This window comes from Myxocyprinus asiaticus, chromosome 28 (genome assembly GCF_019703515.2).
Source record: "Myxocyprinus asiaticus isolate MX2 ecotype Aquarium Trade chromosome 28, UBuf_Myxa_2, whole genome shotgun sequence".
NCBI lineage: Eukaryota > Metazoa > Chordata > Actinopteri > Cypriniformes > Catostomidae > Myxocyprinus > Myxocyprinus asiaticus.
The window spans coordinates 7,431,273-7,447,500 of record NC_059371.1 but is presented as its reverse complement, the minus strand read 5'-3'; the positions used below and the strand labels follow the sequence as shown (position 1 = coordinate 7,447,500).

General features: G+C 36.3%; 1 protein-coding gene across 5 annotated transcripts in view; it reads left to right on the top strand.

Moving 5' to 3' along the window:
• Nucleotides 1–16,228, top strand: part of hdac7a (histone deacetylase 7a) — a 116,958-nt gene that overhangs the window by 74,734 nt on the left and 25,996 nt on the right. For all 5 annotated transcript variants that reach the window (XM_051659766.1, XM_051659765.1, XM_051659770.1 and 2 more), the window contains 10 exons: nucleotides 1,744–1,861; nucleotides 1,977–2,077; nucleotides 4,786–4,908; nucleotides 5,068–5,177; nucleotides 9,227–9,328; nucleotides 9,685–9,847; nucleotides 11,149–11,327; nucleotides 12,478–12,660; nucleotides 14,259–14,475; nucleotides 14,555–14,688. In XM_051659766.1, coding sequence (XP_051515726.1) covers nucleotides 1,744–1,861; nucleotides 1,977–2,077; nucleotides 4,786–4,908; nucleotides 5,068–5,177; nucleotides 9,227–9,328; nucleotides 9,685–9,847; nucleotides 11,149–11,327; nucleotides 12,478–12,660; nucleotides 14,259–14,475; nucleotides 14,555–14,688 — 1,430 coding nt within the window. The remainder of the gene's footprint in view (nucleotides 1–1,743; nucleotides 1,862–1,976; nucleotides 2,078–4,785; nucleotides 4,909–5,067; nucleotides 5,178–9,226; nucleotides 9,329–9,684; nucleotides 9,848–11,148; nucleotides 11,328–12,477; nucleotides 12,661–14,258; nucleotides 14,476–14,554; nucleotides 14,689–16,228) is intronic.

The following is a 16,228-nucleotide window of genomic DNA, read 5'->3' as shown; positions in this document are numbered from 1 at the left end:
TGTCAAAGTTGACTTATAAACGAAATCGGATCTCTTAGACTATGATCTGAGCTGTGGAGTGAAAATGGAGTGAGACTACTTTGTTATCCATATTTTTCAGGAGAATAAAGCAACTTTTTCCATTTTTCCAAGGATCATTGGTGGCGTAGTTACTGCATTTTGGCTTTGAAGGGCAGTATTATGATCAACTACTCTCTCAAAAACATGTTTGTGCATCTGCTGCTGTTAATTTCAAATAGAAGTGTGTAGAAACTCTCTCACAATATGATAAACTGCAGTAGCTGGCTTCTTTTATCACTGTTGATGCTAAATTTGTTGTGTTAAAAAGTACCTGCAGCGAGATAAAATTAGTTTTGTAGTGCAAACAGCAACTGTGCCAATATTGACCATATCAGTCAGAGTCACTATGACACATATGGCCGCACTGGAAGGAGAGGGAGGCACTAAATCAACATACAGTTTCCTTTCCCTGACCTCACTGCAACCTCAATAGAGCTGGACCACGCTCACAGTACAGGCCCTGCATGAACACATCACTGATATGTTTTCTGTGGGAGAAAACTAGCAGTCCAAAGCTGCCTTTGGTCAGACATTGCTGACAAGGAATGTCAGTTTAGCCTTAGTTTGTCACAGGAAAAAAAAAAAAAAGAATCCTGAAATATGGTTCTTGTCGAGGGCCAAACCCTTTAAAAGTGCTGAAGTGTAATGAAATAAATGACTAAAATAAAATAAACGATTAACATAAAATAATTTGCCTCTGTAAAAGAAATAAACTGCGAATATCTAAGACTCAAAAAGATCTAGTTTGGTATGATTTTATGTAGTTCATTATGATTTTCTTTGGCTGGTTGTATTGAATATAATATTAATAATAAAAAAATATTATATATATATATATTATTTTCTTTTTTTTTTTTTTTTTTTTAATTATTACATTCAATACAACCAGCCAAAGAAAATCATAATGAACTACTTAAAATCAAAATTATAGATAGATATAAATGTAATTGTTTTATAAAAAAATAAAATAAAATAAATTTGCCTATTCAAAATACGCTTCAGTCAATTTAGTGTTTCTTTATGATTTTATTGGCTCATCGTATTGATTGACAAATGCAGTGCATTGATCCACACCTGTTTACATAGAATATAACAAACTATATAAATAAGGTACAATTAAAATAAATGATTTAATGTTTAAAATAAATAAAAGTCTGTTTTAAACAACAGTAAAAACAGCCTATTTTAAATGCTAAATATTTGAGACTCAAACAGCTATATTTCCATTGCAGTGTTGTTTAATAAACAATTTGTTTGGTTTGATTTTATGTAGTTTTGTATGATTTAATTTGCTGGTTGTATTGATGGTGGTGACTCATTATTTATATTATTAATAAAATAAAATTAAATTACATTTAAAATTTTGTCTGTTTAAAATAGATAAAAGCTTTAAAAAAATTTAAGGGGCACATAATTTAAAAGTGTTGACATGTAATATAATAAAATTCAATAAAAATTAGTTAATGTTTAAAATACATAAAAGTCTGTTTAATATATATATATATATATATATATATATATATATATATATATATATATATATATACACACACACAGTATATACATATGTAGAAACAGTCTGTTTTAAATGGTAAATATCCGAGATTCAAACAATGCTCTATTTGCATTCCAATAATCCAAGAGGTTTGATATGATTTCATTGGCTGGCTGTATTGATTACAGGTGCGGTGGCCAGTGCGGTGGTGAAGAAGAAGTTGGCGGAGGTGATTCTGAATAAACAGAAGGCGGTCCTGGAAAGGACCAACTCCAACCCTCTTAGCACCCCATCAGTCCCCTACCGGTCAGAAACAACTCTTATTACCACCCACAAAAGGATAGATATTTCACATGCGTGGATTCACATGTGATGAGGGTGTTATTTTCATTAAATAAAGTTCTCTTTTGTGTTTTCACAGGGAGTTGGTTCCAGATCCCAGCACTTCTCTACAGCCGCACCTGTCCTCTCCAAAATCATCTCTCAGTGAAGGACCCGACGAGCCCCCTCTGAGACGAGCAGGTATGTCACCATCCAACAAACATACAGTGGGACCAAAAGTATTTGAACACTAAAGTCACACTAAAAAAATTATGAATGTCTGAGGCAGGGCCTCGTCATTTAGCAGGTGTGCTGTATGGACTCGTTCCAGCACCGCTGCCTTGCTCACACTCACTTCCAATGTCTCACTCTTCCTCAAGGCAGCATACGGTTGCATTACCTTCTCATTCACCTCTGACAGTGGAGAACACAGCCCTCCCACCCCCTGGCCAAAAGACTACTGCTCATTATGTCATATTACAACATGGCTCTCTGGACGACTTGATTCTGATTGGTCAATCTATGCATTCATTACTTATTTACAAGTACTCAAATCATTATTTCATGTCCAAGTATTTATTTATTTGTAAAGTCTGTGTCATAAGCAAGATAATGTACATTCAGTCTGTTGCTTTCACAAAATATGCACCGACAGGAAGATGAGGAGGTTGAATTCTGTGTTTCTGGAAACTCTGCAGTCTTCATTTCCATAATAAAATAATTTCAACTCATTATTAAAATATTATATTTAACAGATAAAAATCTATATTTTTTTATTTATTTGGTGAGTAGCAATGTTATAAATGGGATAATGCACAGTCAACTGGTATATACACCTAACCAAATATACACCTAACACCAAATATACACCTAACATACTTTAACTAGACATCCAATTGCTGGCAAATTTATTTAACTTTTGGGAGATATATATATATATATATATATATATATATATATAAATTATTTGGAAAAACGTGATTGAAATGCATCAGTCTGGGAAGGGTTACAAAGCTATTTGAAAGGCTCTGGGACTCCAAAGAACCACAGTGAGAGCCATTATCTCCAAATGGAGAAAACTTGGCACAGTAGTGAACCTTCCCAGAAGTGGCCGACCTTCCAAAATTCCTCCAAAAGCACAGCGACAACTCATCCAGGAAGTCACAAAAAAGCCAAGGACAACATCCAAGGAACTGCAGGCCTCTATCAATAAAGGTCACTGTTCATGACTCCACTATCAGAAAGACACTGGCCAAAAATGGAAGAGTGACGAGGCAAAAACCACTGCTAACCCAGAAGAACATTAAGGCTTGTCTGAATTTTGCCAAAACACACTTTGATGATTCTCAAAGCTTTTGTGAGAATGTTCTTTGGACTAATGAGTTGAAAGTGGAACTGTTTGGAAGACAGGGGTCCCGTTACATCTGGTGTAAATCAAACACAGAATTCCACAAAAAGAACATCATATTTGTGGTCAAGCATGGTGGTGGTAGTGTGATGGTGTGGGGATGCTTTGCTGCTTTAGGGCAACTTGCAATAATTGAGGGAAACATGAATACTGCTCTCTACCAGAAATTCCTAAAGGAGAGCGTCCGGTCATCAGTCCGTGAGTTGAAGCTCAAGCGCAGCTGGATTATGAAGCAAGACAATTATCCAAAGAATAGGAGTAAGTCCACCTCTGAATGGCTCAAAAGAAACAAAATTAAAGTTTTGGAGTGGCCTAGTCAAAGTCCTGATTTGAACCCGATTGAGATGCTGTGGCAGGACCTTAAACGGGCAGTTCATGCTCGAAAATCCTCCAATCTGGCTGAACTAAAGCAGTTCTGTAAAGAAGAATGGGCCAAAATGTATTTTTTGTCCTAAACAACTGCGATGAGTGAAAGGATATTTTGTATTTCTATATTTAGCATTTTTATATTCTGTATTTCTATTGCACTGGGAAGACCCGCCACAATGAAATCTCATTGGTCCCAAATCCTGTTCCAGTATTTTCATGTGAATGTGAACAAACATAATACTTGTCGTCGCTGGAAATTTGTTGTGTCTCTCCTGGTTAGGACACAGTATTAGGAATGTTCTTTAAAGCCACTATAACCTTAAATTACTCTCTAATCAATGTTTTGACATGTATGATTGAAGCCACTCAGTTGGCCTGGAACATTTTTGCAGAGGAAAGAATTCATTTTCAAGTAGTCCTTGACAAGAGTTTCCAAATACTTGACCTGTCCACTTCAAATCAGTTCAGTGCAGTCTGTCAAAATCACTTTGCTTTCGATAGTCAAATAAGGAAACATTTAACATTGTAAGCTCAAGACATGCAGTTCAAGGGTTATTGTATTTACTGATCAGTAAAGATGAGTACATACAGCTGTGGAATTACTGTTTTCAACAGCTCCAGATCTCTGTGTTGATCGTATGATAATGTAGTTACAGCTCTTACAATGACAGCATTTGTATTTACCAGGAAGTACAGAAAAGATTTATGAACTTAAAACAGAAATAACTTTTAAAGAATCAAGTTATAACTGTGTGATAAAACATAGAGGAACTAGATGCCGCATTTACATCTCAATAGTTCAGGTCAATGGGGATGTGCAAAACTACATCTACAGTATATATGCACCATATGGTGTGTTTTCTGAACAACTAGTCGGCCCCTCCATCCCCGTCTTATGACAAGTTGTAATAATAGCACCAGATAGCAAAATCTTTTATTCCTACAGAGAAAAATTAACAAACCAACAAACAATGTCATTACGATTTTGTACAGATTTGAATAATGACCCCAGCCAACACAAGAAAACTTGCAACTGATTTGCTTGGTGGAATAAAAAAGTAGATTCTTGGCAACGATTGTTTCTGTTGTTGTACTTTTACATTTATGTTTTGTTTTTTTCTTCTTTGTCCAGCGTCGGAGCCCAACCTGAAGGTGAAACACAGATTAAAGAAGCACCTAAACACTCGTAAGAGCCCGCTGACCCGCAAAGAGAGCGCCCCGCCCACCGTCAAGCACCGAGTACCTGATACGATGGGTAACCATTACATACACGCCTAGACATTTGTCATTGCTCATTTATATTCATTTTGCATGATCATACAATGAGTCGCTAAAAGAGTTTAATACATATATATCGATGTGCTGCCCAAATTTTAAATGGCATTGACTAATAAATTCTCTCTCTTCTTATCAGATTCGTCCCCCAGTAGCAGTAGTACACCAGTATCTGGCTGTAGCTCTCCAAACGACAGTCTGCCCACTGAGAATGGAGTGCTGCCCCCTACTGCCAGTCTATCTCATGAGGTAATCAAAGGAGTTCTACTGTACTTGGAGAGTGCTATCTGTTAGCATTCCCATTCATCTCATTCAGCTGCTTGGCTGACACATACAGACCTGTATTTTTGGACACAATTTTTATTGAGTCAATCAAATGACATGTGACTGATCACTATATAAAACGCAACAGTGCTGGCCACTTTTTTAGCCGTCTTAATTCGGGAAGTATTTTCCCTGTTTTTTTTTTTTTCATAGGGGTTTCTTTTTATTATTATTATTATTATTATTATTATTTATTTTGTTTTTTATCCCCTTTTCTCCCAATTTGGAACGTCCAATTCCCACTACTTAGTAGGTCCTCGTGGTGGCACAGTTACTCACCTCAATCCGGGTGGCGGAGGACAAGTTTCAGTTGCCTCCGCTTCTGAGACCATCAGTTTTATCACATGGCTCACTTTGCATGACACCGTGGAGACTCCCAGCACGGGAGGCTCATGGTACTCTTCACGATCCACGCACAACTTACCACACACCCCATCAGAGCAAGAACCCCTAATTGCAACCACAAGGAGGTTACCCCATGTGACTCTACCCTCCCTAGCAACTAGGCCAATTTGGTTGCTTAGGAGACCTGGCTGGAGTCACTCAGCACACCCTGGATTCGAACTCGCGACTCCAGGGATGGTAGTCAGCGTCAGTACTTGCTGAGCTACCCAGGCCCCCTTTTATAGGGGTTTCTTAAAATCCTTTAAAAGAGTTAAAAGTCATTAACCAAACTAAGCAGTTCCGAGGAGAAACACAGCATTACATCCTTTGATTTAAAGCAAACTTGAAATCTGAAACTTTTGATTTAAAGTTGATTATAGAAACAATTCATGTTAACTTTATAAGCAAATTATTTAGATATATAGAAATAAACAAGTAGCTTGAGAGTGTAGATAGAGTGATTGCAACATTCGCAGTGCGTCATGGAAGTGGGCGGGTACTGCAGAGCTCTTTTGGCGCACTTTGTTTTCTGCTCTTCTTGATTGGTGGATCTTTCTCAGCAGGATCATGGAAAATGTAGCTATTAATTGTAATTATTATATATGCTTGCAATATACAGTATATATATATTATGCAACAGAGAGAATACATTAAATGTGTACATCTTATATTGCCACTGGGGGCTGACCCTCCTAAGATTGATTTTTCTACAGTTGCCCCTGTTTACTGCATCTACCAGCAATGGCTAACTGCTGAAGCTAACTAACCAAACCTTGAACCTCCTGAAGGCAACAATCCTCAAACTCACAAAATGCACTTTTCAACGCTGTCGCTGGGCTTCTGTATAATGTGAACTCAGTTCAATGCCATTATGAAAGACCACGATTAGGGAATTTTTCCAATTACGTAATGATATAGTCAAGTCTGTGCAGTTTTACGGGGAGTCCAGTTTTTTTGTTAAACTAAAGTTAGCTACTCCCATTTTAAAAAATAAGGGTGTTTTTGTTTCGAAAACATGCTTCTAGCCAAACATACACACAAACACACAGAGGCATGACTGGACGGTTCTTTCAAATTTCTCCGGTGGGGGTTGTTTGTTCGGAGTGAGTGTTTGTTGAGAAACCAGAGCTCGACAGGGCTTGTTTCAGGAGGTTGCTGCTCCACGCCGCCCTTTGGGATAATGACATGTTTTAAACAAAGACACTGGAGAAAGACAGCTGCAGGCAGCTGCCGGGACACCCAATCTCTCATTTCCATCAGAAACCTCCTCATCGCGTTTTTACTCCGCACTCCTCCATTTTTGCTCTTGTATAAATGCGCAGTGCTCAGATAGTTTCCACATAAGAATCTCGTCTGTTCTCACGCAATGCCGACACCATGTCTAGTATGCTGAAAGCAGTGGCAGGCTGTGCATTAAAAGTCTAGGCCTTCAGTGTGATTCATGCCATTAAGAAAACACAGTTTCACAATGAATAAGACACCCTATGCCTTTGGGCATCATACATTATGTCGCAGCTAACTAATAATTCCAATTGACATTTTAAAAACACGTCCACGCACGAAAGCCAGAACTTGAAACGACACTTAATGCTCAAGCAAGACTAATTTTAACTGCAGCATGATTGTTTTGTGAAATGAATGTGTCCCGAACAGACATTCAGAAATCATAATTTTTCATATGAATCTACCAAGGAGGTCTATAATAGCTGGAAAAATCTATCTAATAATATTTGCAATTTAAACGTTGCTTGCAATAAGTTTCGTTTCATCAGGGTACACGGTTATGCTGCGTTCCATTCAAGTTGGATGTGGGATATTCCTACTTGATATCTCCGACCATAAATGCATTCCATTCCCCAATATACAGAACTGCAACACTCCTGTTAGCTTAGCAGGGGTTTGACTCTCATTAGAGATGTCTCCTAGCAACCCAACTGATAAACAATTCTGCAGCGCTAGCATTTGTGCTTCAGGTGTACGATTATCAAAAGAGATTATAATTTACCATGTTTTATACACCTGTTTCTGCAGGCCTTTGTTAAACAAGCTTTAATATCATGTAATGTGGAAACAAACTCATTCATCGATATTACTTAATAAAGTAAATGTTTATCACTTACTTTATATATCTCCCTGAGTGTTGACATGTTTGTGTGACATCATGTCCCTGCATCTCGACAAAATCGGAGTTGAGAATTTCTGCACCAGCCTTCAAGTTGTAATTCTGACTTCAAGATGCATTCCACTGCACTTTTCCTAGTAGGAAGTTGTAAAATCCAACTTTCCGAATTGAATGGAACGCAGCACTACTTTTCAAAACTTGATCCGACACTGAATGCTCCAGCAGCCTAATTTACACTTAGAAAACTCCTGATGTTGCTATAACAATGCAAAAAGCACATGCCAATTTACTTGAAGTGAAAATCAGTCCTCCTTTCCTGTTTAATAAATTAAGCAATCACACAGTCATGCAGAACATCTCAGTGTTTTTAAATCCATAAGGATCTCCTTCTCAATAGCGATAGCGGCAGTGACAGCCGACTCGTCAGCAAGATCTCGCGCTCTTCGCTTTCAAATGACGTCACTTAAAGCGTGATTGCGTCACTCAAGGCCAGCTAGAAGGCCTGGACCAGGACATATCCTAAAGATCACACCCACCAAGAACAAATAAATCAATCTGATTGGCTGATGAATCTGACAATCTGACTTTAGTTGCTCATTCATTTGCACTGTTGAGGAATTCTGAAGGCCTGAGGGGGTGGAGCTCAGACTCACATGCTGCTTCAGCTAACGAGCTTGACTTCGGGCATGTGATTTGTGAAACAGCCGTCATGCTTCGCTTGTAAGCATCAAGGAATAAATTCTGACTGGATAAACTATTTGTAGATTAATTAAGAGTGGAAAGCGATTAAAAATACATAGGCAAAAAGGTGATTGAGAATGAAAGGATGAAAAATATTTAATTATTTGGCATGTTAGGACAGCAGAGAAGGCTTTGCTGGCCCTGAGAATTCGCCACTGGCTGAAAGTGACCGCTAAGGCAACAGACCACAGTGGCTGTATGTTGTCAACATTGAGAGTCACTAAGGACCAATTGGATTTGAGCTGGAGACTAGACTTGAGCAACAATAAAATGGAAATAAAATCTGTTGAAATTAAAGCCTCCCGCTTTATTTTCAACAACAAAAACAAAGAAAACGCTACTTTCAATAAGTATACTTGAGTTATATTAGAATAGCGAAACCATTTATAATGGCATATGTTTTGTCTTTATAGACCAAAGATGATTTAATTAGAAGGCCACAGACCAGAAAACATTATGAGCTGGCTTTAAAGTAACGATCAGAATTATAAATTCATAACAAATAAATTACTGGTAAAATAAAGCGGCCGGTTGGAGCTGTAGCCATGTGGTCAATGTGGGTGCTTCAATGTATTAAGCAGTGGTGCTCATGTTTAAGACCCAGGTTCAACTTGGGTCATTTTCCCATCCTGTTCCCCTCTCCTTTCCTTTGATTTCCTGTCCTTTCTCCATATGTCTAAAAGCCCTAAAATAAAAAATAAAAAAATAATTGTGTGTGTGTGCGCAGGCTCAGAGGTTGCTGTTGCAGGATGGGTCTTTAGCGCACTTCACGGTGCAAAATCCGTCGAGTCTCCCGACCATCACGCTAGGACTCCCCGCCAATGCCAAGGTATCGAAACCACCATGACAACCCTCTTTTTTTTACAGTCATGCATAATGTTGGGTGTAACATGTTACAAGCAGTGTCTGAAATTAAACTTTTTATGAAGGTGTAATATTTGCCCACTTTTGTAGTCCTGTGGCAGCTTACGTTTTAAAGCACAAAACAAAAAAACTAAAAAAAAACGGGAAAGTATTTTAAGTTATGTTAACCACAGACCTTATTTTACTCATAAATCAAAAATAGCGTATAAAAATTACACAGTAAAACTTCCTGAGCATACTCTGCCTTCTGGGTTGGACTACACATTAGTCATGACTGAACAGCTCTATAAGCACTAGTTTCTTCTGGTCATGTGTCTGTAGGTAGAGAGTGACCTGGGTTCACTGAAGCTGGGTCGAGTACCGGTGGTACCTGGTGGTTCTCCAGTGCTGGTTCCTATGAGTGTGGAAGAGCAGACAGCGTCACTCATGCAGCCCGTCCTCATCCTGGAGCCCTCTGGACTCGTACACGCACCCCTAATGGCTGGTAAGAGATCTGCGGTCTAAATCAATCTGGTACTTTTTACTGTGAGAAAATAATGTTAGCTTGATACAAGCTCCCCCTAGTGGTCACTACGTACACAGCAGTCACAAATAGAGTACAGAATTACATTTTCATAACTTTGTGAACTTAAACTAAATTTATTTTCTTTTTTTTATAATTGTATTTTATTTATGATTTTTCAATCTTTAGAATACAATAAAATTAGATAGATCTAGAAGTGGTCTAGAAAAGAAGAGAATAGAAAATTGCATGGTAGCTTCAGAGATAGACTGACAGACAGACAGACAGACAGACAGAACTTGTAATTTACACAATAAACGTTGTATACATTTACAATAAATAAACATAAATTAGATAAAGAAACATCATAGACAGGTGAATACAATGCACATCAAATGTAGAATAATTAGTTTATATTATATGCTTTATAATTATATATATATATATATATATATATATATATATATATATATATATATATATATATATATATATATTATTATTATTATATTATAACTATGTTAAATATACTATTTAATATTATTTTATGTATAGTAATAATAATAATAATAATAATAATAATAGGTTAAGAAACATTATAGACAGGTGTACACAATGCACAACAAATTTTGAATTATTAGTTTATTTTACAGAATATTATTTATAATTATATTAGCAACATATAATTATTATATTAACATATTAATACATAATAAAAATAATAATTATTTATCATAATATCAATATTAGATTGAATTATTATTTTATAACATTTATAAGTATTATTATCTGTACAATAATAACAGAAAAAAATATTATAGACAGGTGTACACACTGCACAACAAATTTCTAATAATTTGTTTATATTATATTATGTATAATAATAATAATAATAATAATGTTTATTAATAATAACAAATATTATTATTATTACTATTATTACTATTACTATCATATGTATACTACTACTAATAATAATAATATTAATAAACAAATCAGGCTGCCTGAAATTCAAATATAAGTAAAATATAAGTACAGTGAAAGTAAAAATGTCAGTGTCATTAATGCAATAAAACTATTTTTCTATTCATAAATCATGCATCAGGTTTAAAGTTAAAAATATGATGTTCTGTTTAAGTTATTGTGAATTATTTGATCTTTCATATGTTTTGTGATGTTATTATGTGGCATGATATTTTGATATCTACTTTGAATATTTTGCTTTCATGTGCTTGTGTTTTTATGAAAGTATAATCAGATTTGCCCATGCTGTGTGTGATCAGTTCCAGGTCTGGGTCCGGTTCCACTGCAGTTCAGTGCATCTGGTCCTCATAAACCTCTGAGCCGCACGCGCTCAGAACCGCTGCCTCAGAGTCCACGAGCCCTTCACTCTCACCTGCTTCAGCAGCACCACAATACACAGCTGCTGGAGAGACTCAAACAACAAACTCACCTGGGCAAGGTACAAATACTGTCTGAAATGACTGAATAACACTGAATTAGGTGTCAGCTCATGTGTTGGAAAATCACACATTATTAAACACATTGTAATTTAGATTTGCATGTCCTTAATGAAATAGGAGTGTTTGTAAAGCAACAAAATAGAGGACCTCTTTACAATAAATTTCCATTTGTTAAAATTAGTTAATGCATTAGGTATCATGACGAGCAAAAACAACAAACAATATATTTTATACAGCATTTCATAATCTTAGTAAAAGTTAGTTAAAAAAATACAATTGTTCATTGTTAGTTCATGTTAGTTCATAGTGCATTAACTAATGTTAACAAATACAACTTTTGATTTTAAAGTTGTATTAGTATACAGTATTAGTTGAAGTATGTTGAAATAACATTAACCAAGATTAATAAATGCTGTAAAAGTATTGTTCATTGTTAGTTCATGTAACTAGTGTTACCCAGAATAGAGTTACAGTGTTAGGTGCATGTATAGTTTGAATGTTGTAAACTCAAATATCAAATATATATAGAGAGAGTGGGAGATTGATTTAGACTTTTCATTTAAGGTTTGCCTTACATAAAAAAAATAAAATAAAAAAAAACATGTATCTCAAATGTCTGATAAAGATTAATCACAATAACTTTGCAAATATTACAGCCGCATTATCACTGACTGTGATCTGTGTGAGATTTTCAAACTTTTCTTACTTTAATTATCCTTCATTACTTAAAAAGTATAAAGTTTATTTAAAAAAGCAAATATAGATAGCACACATAAGACTGACATCATCAAGAAAACCCAGGTGCCTTTGTTCCTAAATAAAAAACAAACAAACAAGTTTTTAGTCTGAACAGCAACAAAAGAAAATGTCAGAATATGTTCTACGAACTCGATCCAAACCACATTTGTATGAGATTTGAAATCCAATTAAAATCAGATTTTTGGAAATGTGTTTCACTCTGAAAGATCAGATCAGATATCAAGTAGTTTTTTCATCATCATGACACAACATATAACATCATACCAATTTTCAAGTTTGTGGAAGAAGAATAAAAATAAGTATGAGGTATATCGGTATAGTGTAGGACTCTTAATACATCCTCAGCATTGAAAGGTAATTCATCACGGTCTCTGTTTATGTGTCCTGCAGCTCATGTCGAAGTCCAGCGAGAAGCCACGTCTGAGGCAGATCCCCTCAGAGGAAATGGACTCAGAGGAGGTGGGGTCATCAGCCGGCGACACCCACCAGGGCAGGGCGAGGGCGGAGTCACAGAGAGAGCTGGAGAATCTAGAAGATCAGATCAACCTGCAACACGCCCTCATTCTCAACCAGGTAAGACACTAGTCCATATGTCAAGCATAAATAAACAAAAGAATAAGCCACATATATATATATATATATATATACACACTGGTGGCCAAAAGTTTGGAATAATGTCCAGATATTGCTGATTCGGAAGGAAATTGGTACTTTTATCCACCAAAGTGGCATTCAACTGATCACAAAGTATAGTCAGGACATTACTGATGTAAAAACAGCACCATCACTATTTGAAAAATCTAGACAGACCCATTTCCAGCAGCCATCACTCCAACACCTTATCCTTGAGTAATCATGATAAATTGCCAATTTGGTACTAGAAAATCACTTGCCATTATATCAAACACTGTTGAAAGCTATTTGGTTCATTAAATGAAGCTTAACGTTGTCTTTGTGTTTGTTTTTGAGTTGCCACAGTATGCAATAGACTGGCATGTCTTAAGGTCAGTATTAGGTCAAAAATGGCAAAAAAGAAACAGCTTTCTCTAGAAACTCATCAATCAATCATTGTTTTGAGGAATGAAGGCTATACAATGCTTGAAACTGCCAAAAAACTGAAGATTTCATACAAAGGTGTACACTACAGTCTTCAAAGACAAAGAACAACTGACTCTAACAAGGACAGAAAGAGATGTGGAAGGCCCAGATGTACAACTAAACAAGAGGATAAGTACATCAGAGTCTCTAGTTTGAGAAATAGACTCCTCACATGTCCTCAGCTGACAGCTTCATTGAATTCTACACGCTCAACACCAGTTTCATGTACAACAGTAAAGAGAAGACTCAGGGGTGCAGGCCTTATGGGAAGAATTGCAAAGAAAAAGCCACTTTTGAAACAGAAAAACAAAAAGAAAAGGTTAGAGTGGGCAAAGAAACACAGACATTGGACAACAGATAATTGGAAAAGAGTGTTATGGATCTTAACCCCATTGAGCTTTTGTGGGATCAGCTAGACTGTAAGGTGTGTGAGAAGTGCCCGACAAGACAGTCACATCCATGGCAAGTGCTACAGGAAGTGTGGGGTGAAATGTCACCTGAGTATCTGGACAAACTGACAGCTAGAATACCAAGAATCTGCAAAGCTCATTTTTTATGAGAACTCTTTGAAGTAGTTTAAGAAGTTCTGAATTTATTTATTTATTTTTTTCTAATTGTTATAGTAATTTTTCACATTATTAATGTCCTGACTATACGTTGTGATCAGTTGAATGCCACTTTGGTGAATAAAAGTACCAATTTCTTTCTTTTTCATAAGAGCAAAATCTGTACATTATTCCAAAATTTTGGCCGCCAGTGTATTTGTAAAGAGTTATTGTAAAGTCTGCTAAAATTCAAAAACGCATTGTTTAAACATATTATTTTTTTAACATTTGCAAGGTGAGGACAGCTGACAATTAAAAATTACTGAAAATTAAGATTTGCCAATGATAGTATGTAAAAAACATTTTACCCCAAAATCAAGAAAAAGATAAATGTTTTGCCTAAAGGAAGCAAAGCCTATTTTAGGACCATTAAGATTTTTTTGCATTGTGACATTATTTTCATGACAATCAAGCTCTCCCCCAACCCCCCCGTTTTCATTTGACAATCTAAATAATACCTTTTTGCAGTCACGTCTGTGGGAAACGCAAAAGCAATTGCAGCAACTGCGCAGACAGACAGCCCACATGGAGACATTGACGGTACCCATGATGCTCGGCGGTGCGCACCGGCCACTCTCTCGCACGCAGTCGTCACCAGCCTCCACCTCACTAACACTGCCGGACAAACCCCTGCCTCTCACCACGGCAACAGAACCGCCCCAGAGCCAACCACGCTTCACCACAGGTAAAGAGTCTCCACCAATCACCTCATAGCCGCAGGGTTAATTCTGTATCATTCATGACACAATTGTTTGTATGGGTAGGGCTGGTATATGACTCTCAAATGCTGAAGCACCAGTGTACATGTGGAGACAACAGCAGTCACCCGGAGCATGCAGGGAGGATCCAGAGCATCTGGTCACGCTTGCAGGAGCGAGGCCTCCGGGGCCAGTGTGAGGTATTTACAATTGCCTGCAATGCCTCTCCTCTCCTAAATGGGGCGATGAATAATATGTCACATCATTCAAAAATGTAGAGTTACCTAAACTTTTAAAGACTACATTTAAAGAAATATTTCCCCTAATATGAAAATTCTGTCATATTTTCATCACTCTCATGTAATTCCAAATCCATATGACTGTCTGTGGAACATAATGTGTGCCACTCTTGGCCACTCTTTTGCATATAATAAGAATGAGGGCTGGGGCTGTCAAGATCCAAAATGTCAAAAAAGCAAAATAAATTATTATAAATGTAGTCTATACAACTCATCTACTATACCATATCTTCTGAAACCATAAAATAGATTTGTGTGAGGATCAGGCTGATATGTAAGTTGTTATTCAGTAAAAATCTTGACATCTGCTGTATGCTGCAAAAAAAACCAAACAGTTATTTGGTATTTTTGTCTTGTTTCCAGTAAATATCTTAACATTCTTAAAACTAGATACATTTACTTGAGAAGCAAAAGTGAATAAGAAATGTTCTCTTGTTTATAGAGAAATCTAACATTGTTTTGTAACGTTAATGCTTATGATAAGAAAAAAATATTTGCTAATGGAGTAAGAAATGATTTGATTCAACGGGCAAACAAGTTTATTTTTCTTACTCAAAAGACAGCTTTATCTTGTTTTAAGCATAAACACCAATACATTTTGTTAGATTTTTCTGGAAACAAAACTTAATATTTTATGTCATTCTGCTTCTCTAGTATTTTTTTCTTGTTTTAAGGATGTTTAGATAATTTTATCAGTAAACAAGTAAAAAATAGTCTCCAAAATAAATTGTGAAATGGTTGATCAACTTTACAAAAACGGTTTGAATGATACGGTTTGCGTGTTCTCACCGACTCAACGATGCAGTTGCAGCGGTTAAAGGCACATTAGAGGGGAAGATTATCAGTGAATAACGACTTAAATTACAGTTTGTTTCTCACATAAAACTATCAAATGGCTTTAGAAGACTTGGACTAAAGCGCATGAGTCAAATGGACCACTTTTACGATACTCTATGGTAATGTTTTGTAATTTTGGAGCTTAACAGCTCCTCATTGTCCTCATTAACTTTCTTTAGTGGACAGGACATTCTTTAAAAATCCTCCTCTTGTGTTAGATGGAATAAAGAAAGTAATACACAATATGAATGATATGAGGGTGAGTAAATATTTACAGATTTTTCATCATTTTAACATAGGGTGGCAGACGTCCCATTTTCCCCAGGACAGTCCCGTATTTAAGCACTTTTTCTAGTGTCCCGACCTATTCTGGAAAAATTTTGTTTTGTCCCGTATTTCCCCTGTCCTAAAATTTCTCTATTGCCTATGCAGGTTTCTCAGTCACGTGAGTATTCTAATCAATGGTAGCCAAGGATACAGCTTGTAAAACCAATAAAATCACACGGTGTTATTTGAGGTACATGACTGGATTAATCTATCCAATCAAAATCCCCTATCAATAGATGTCCAGTTAGTGAACTGATTGAAGAGTCAGTTTGAAAGA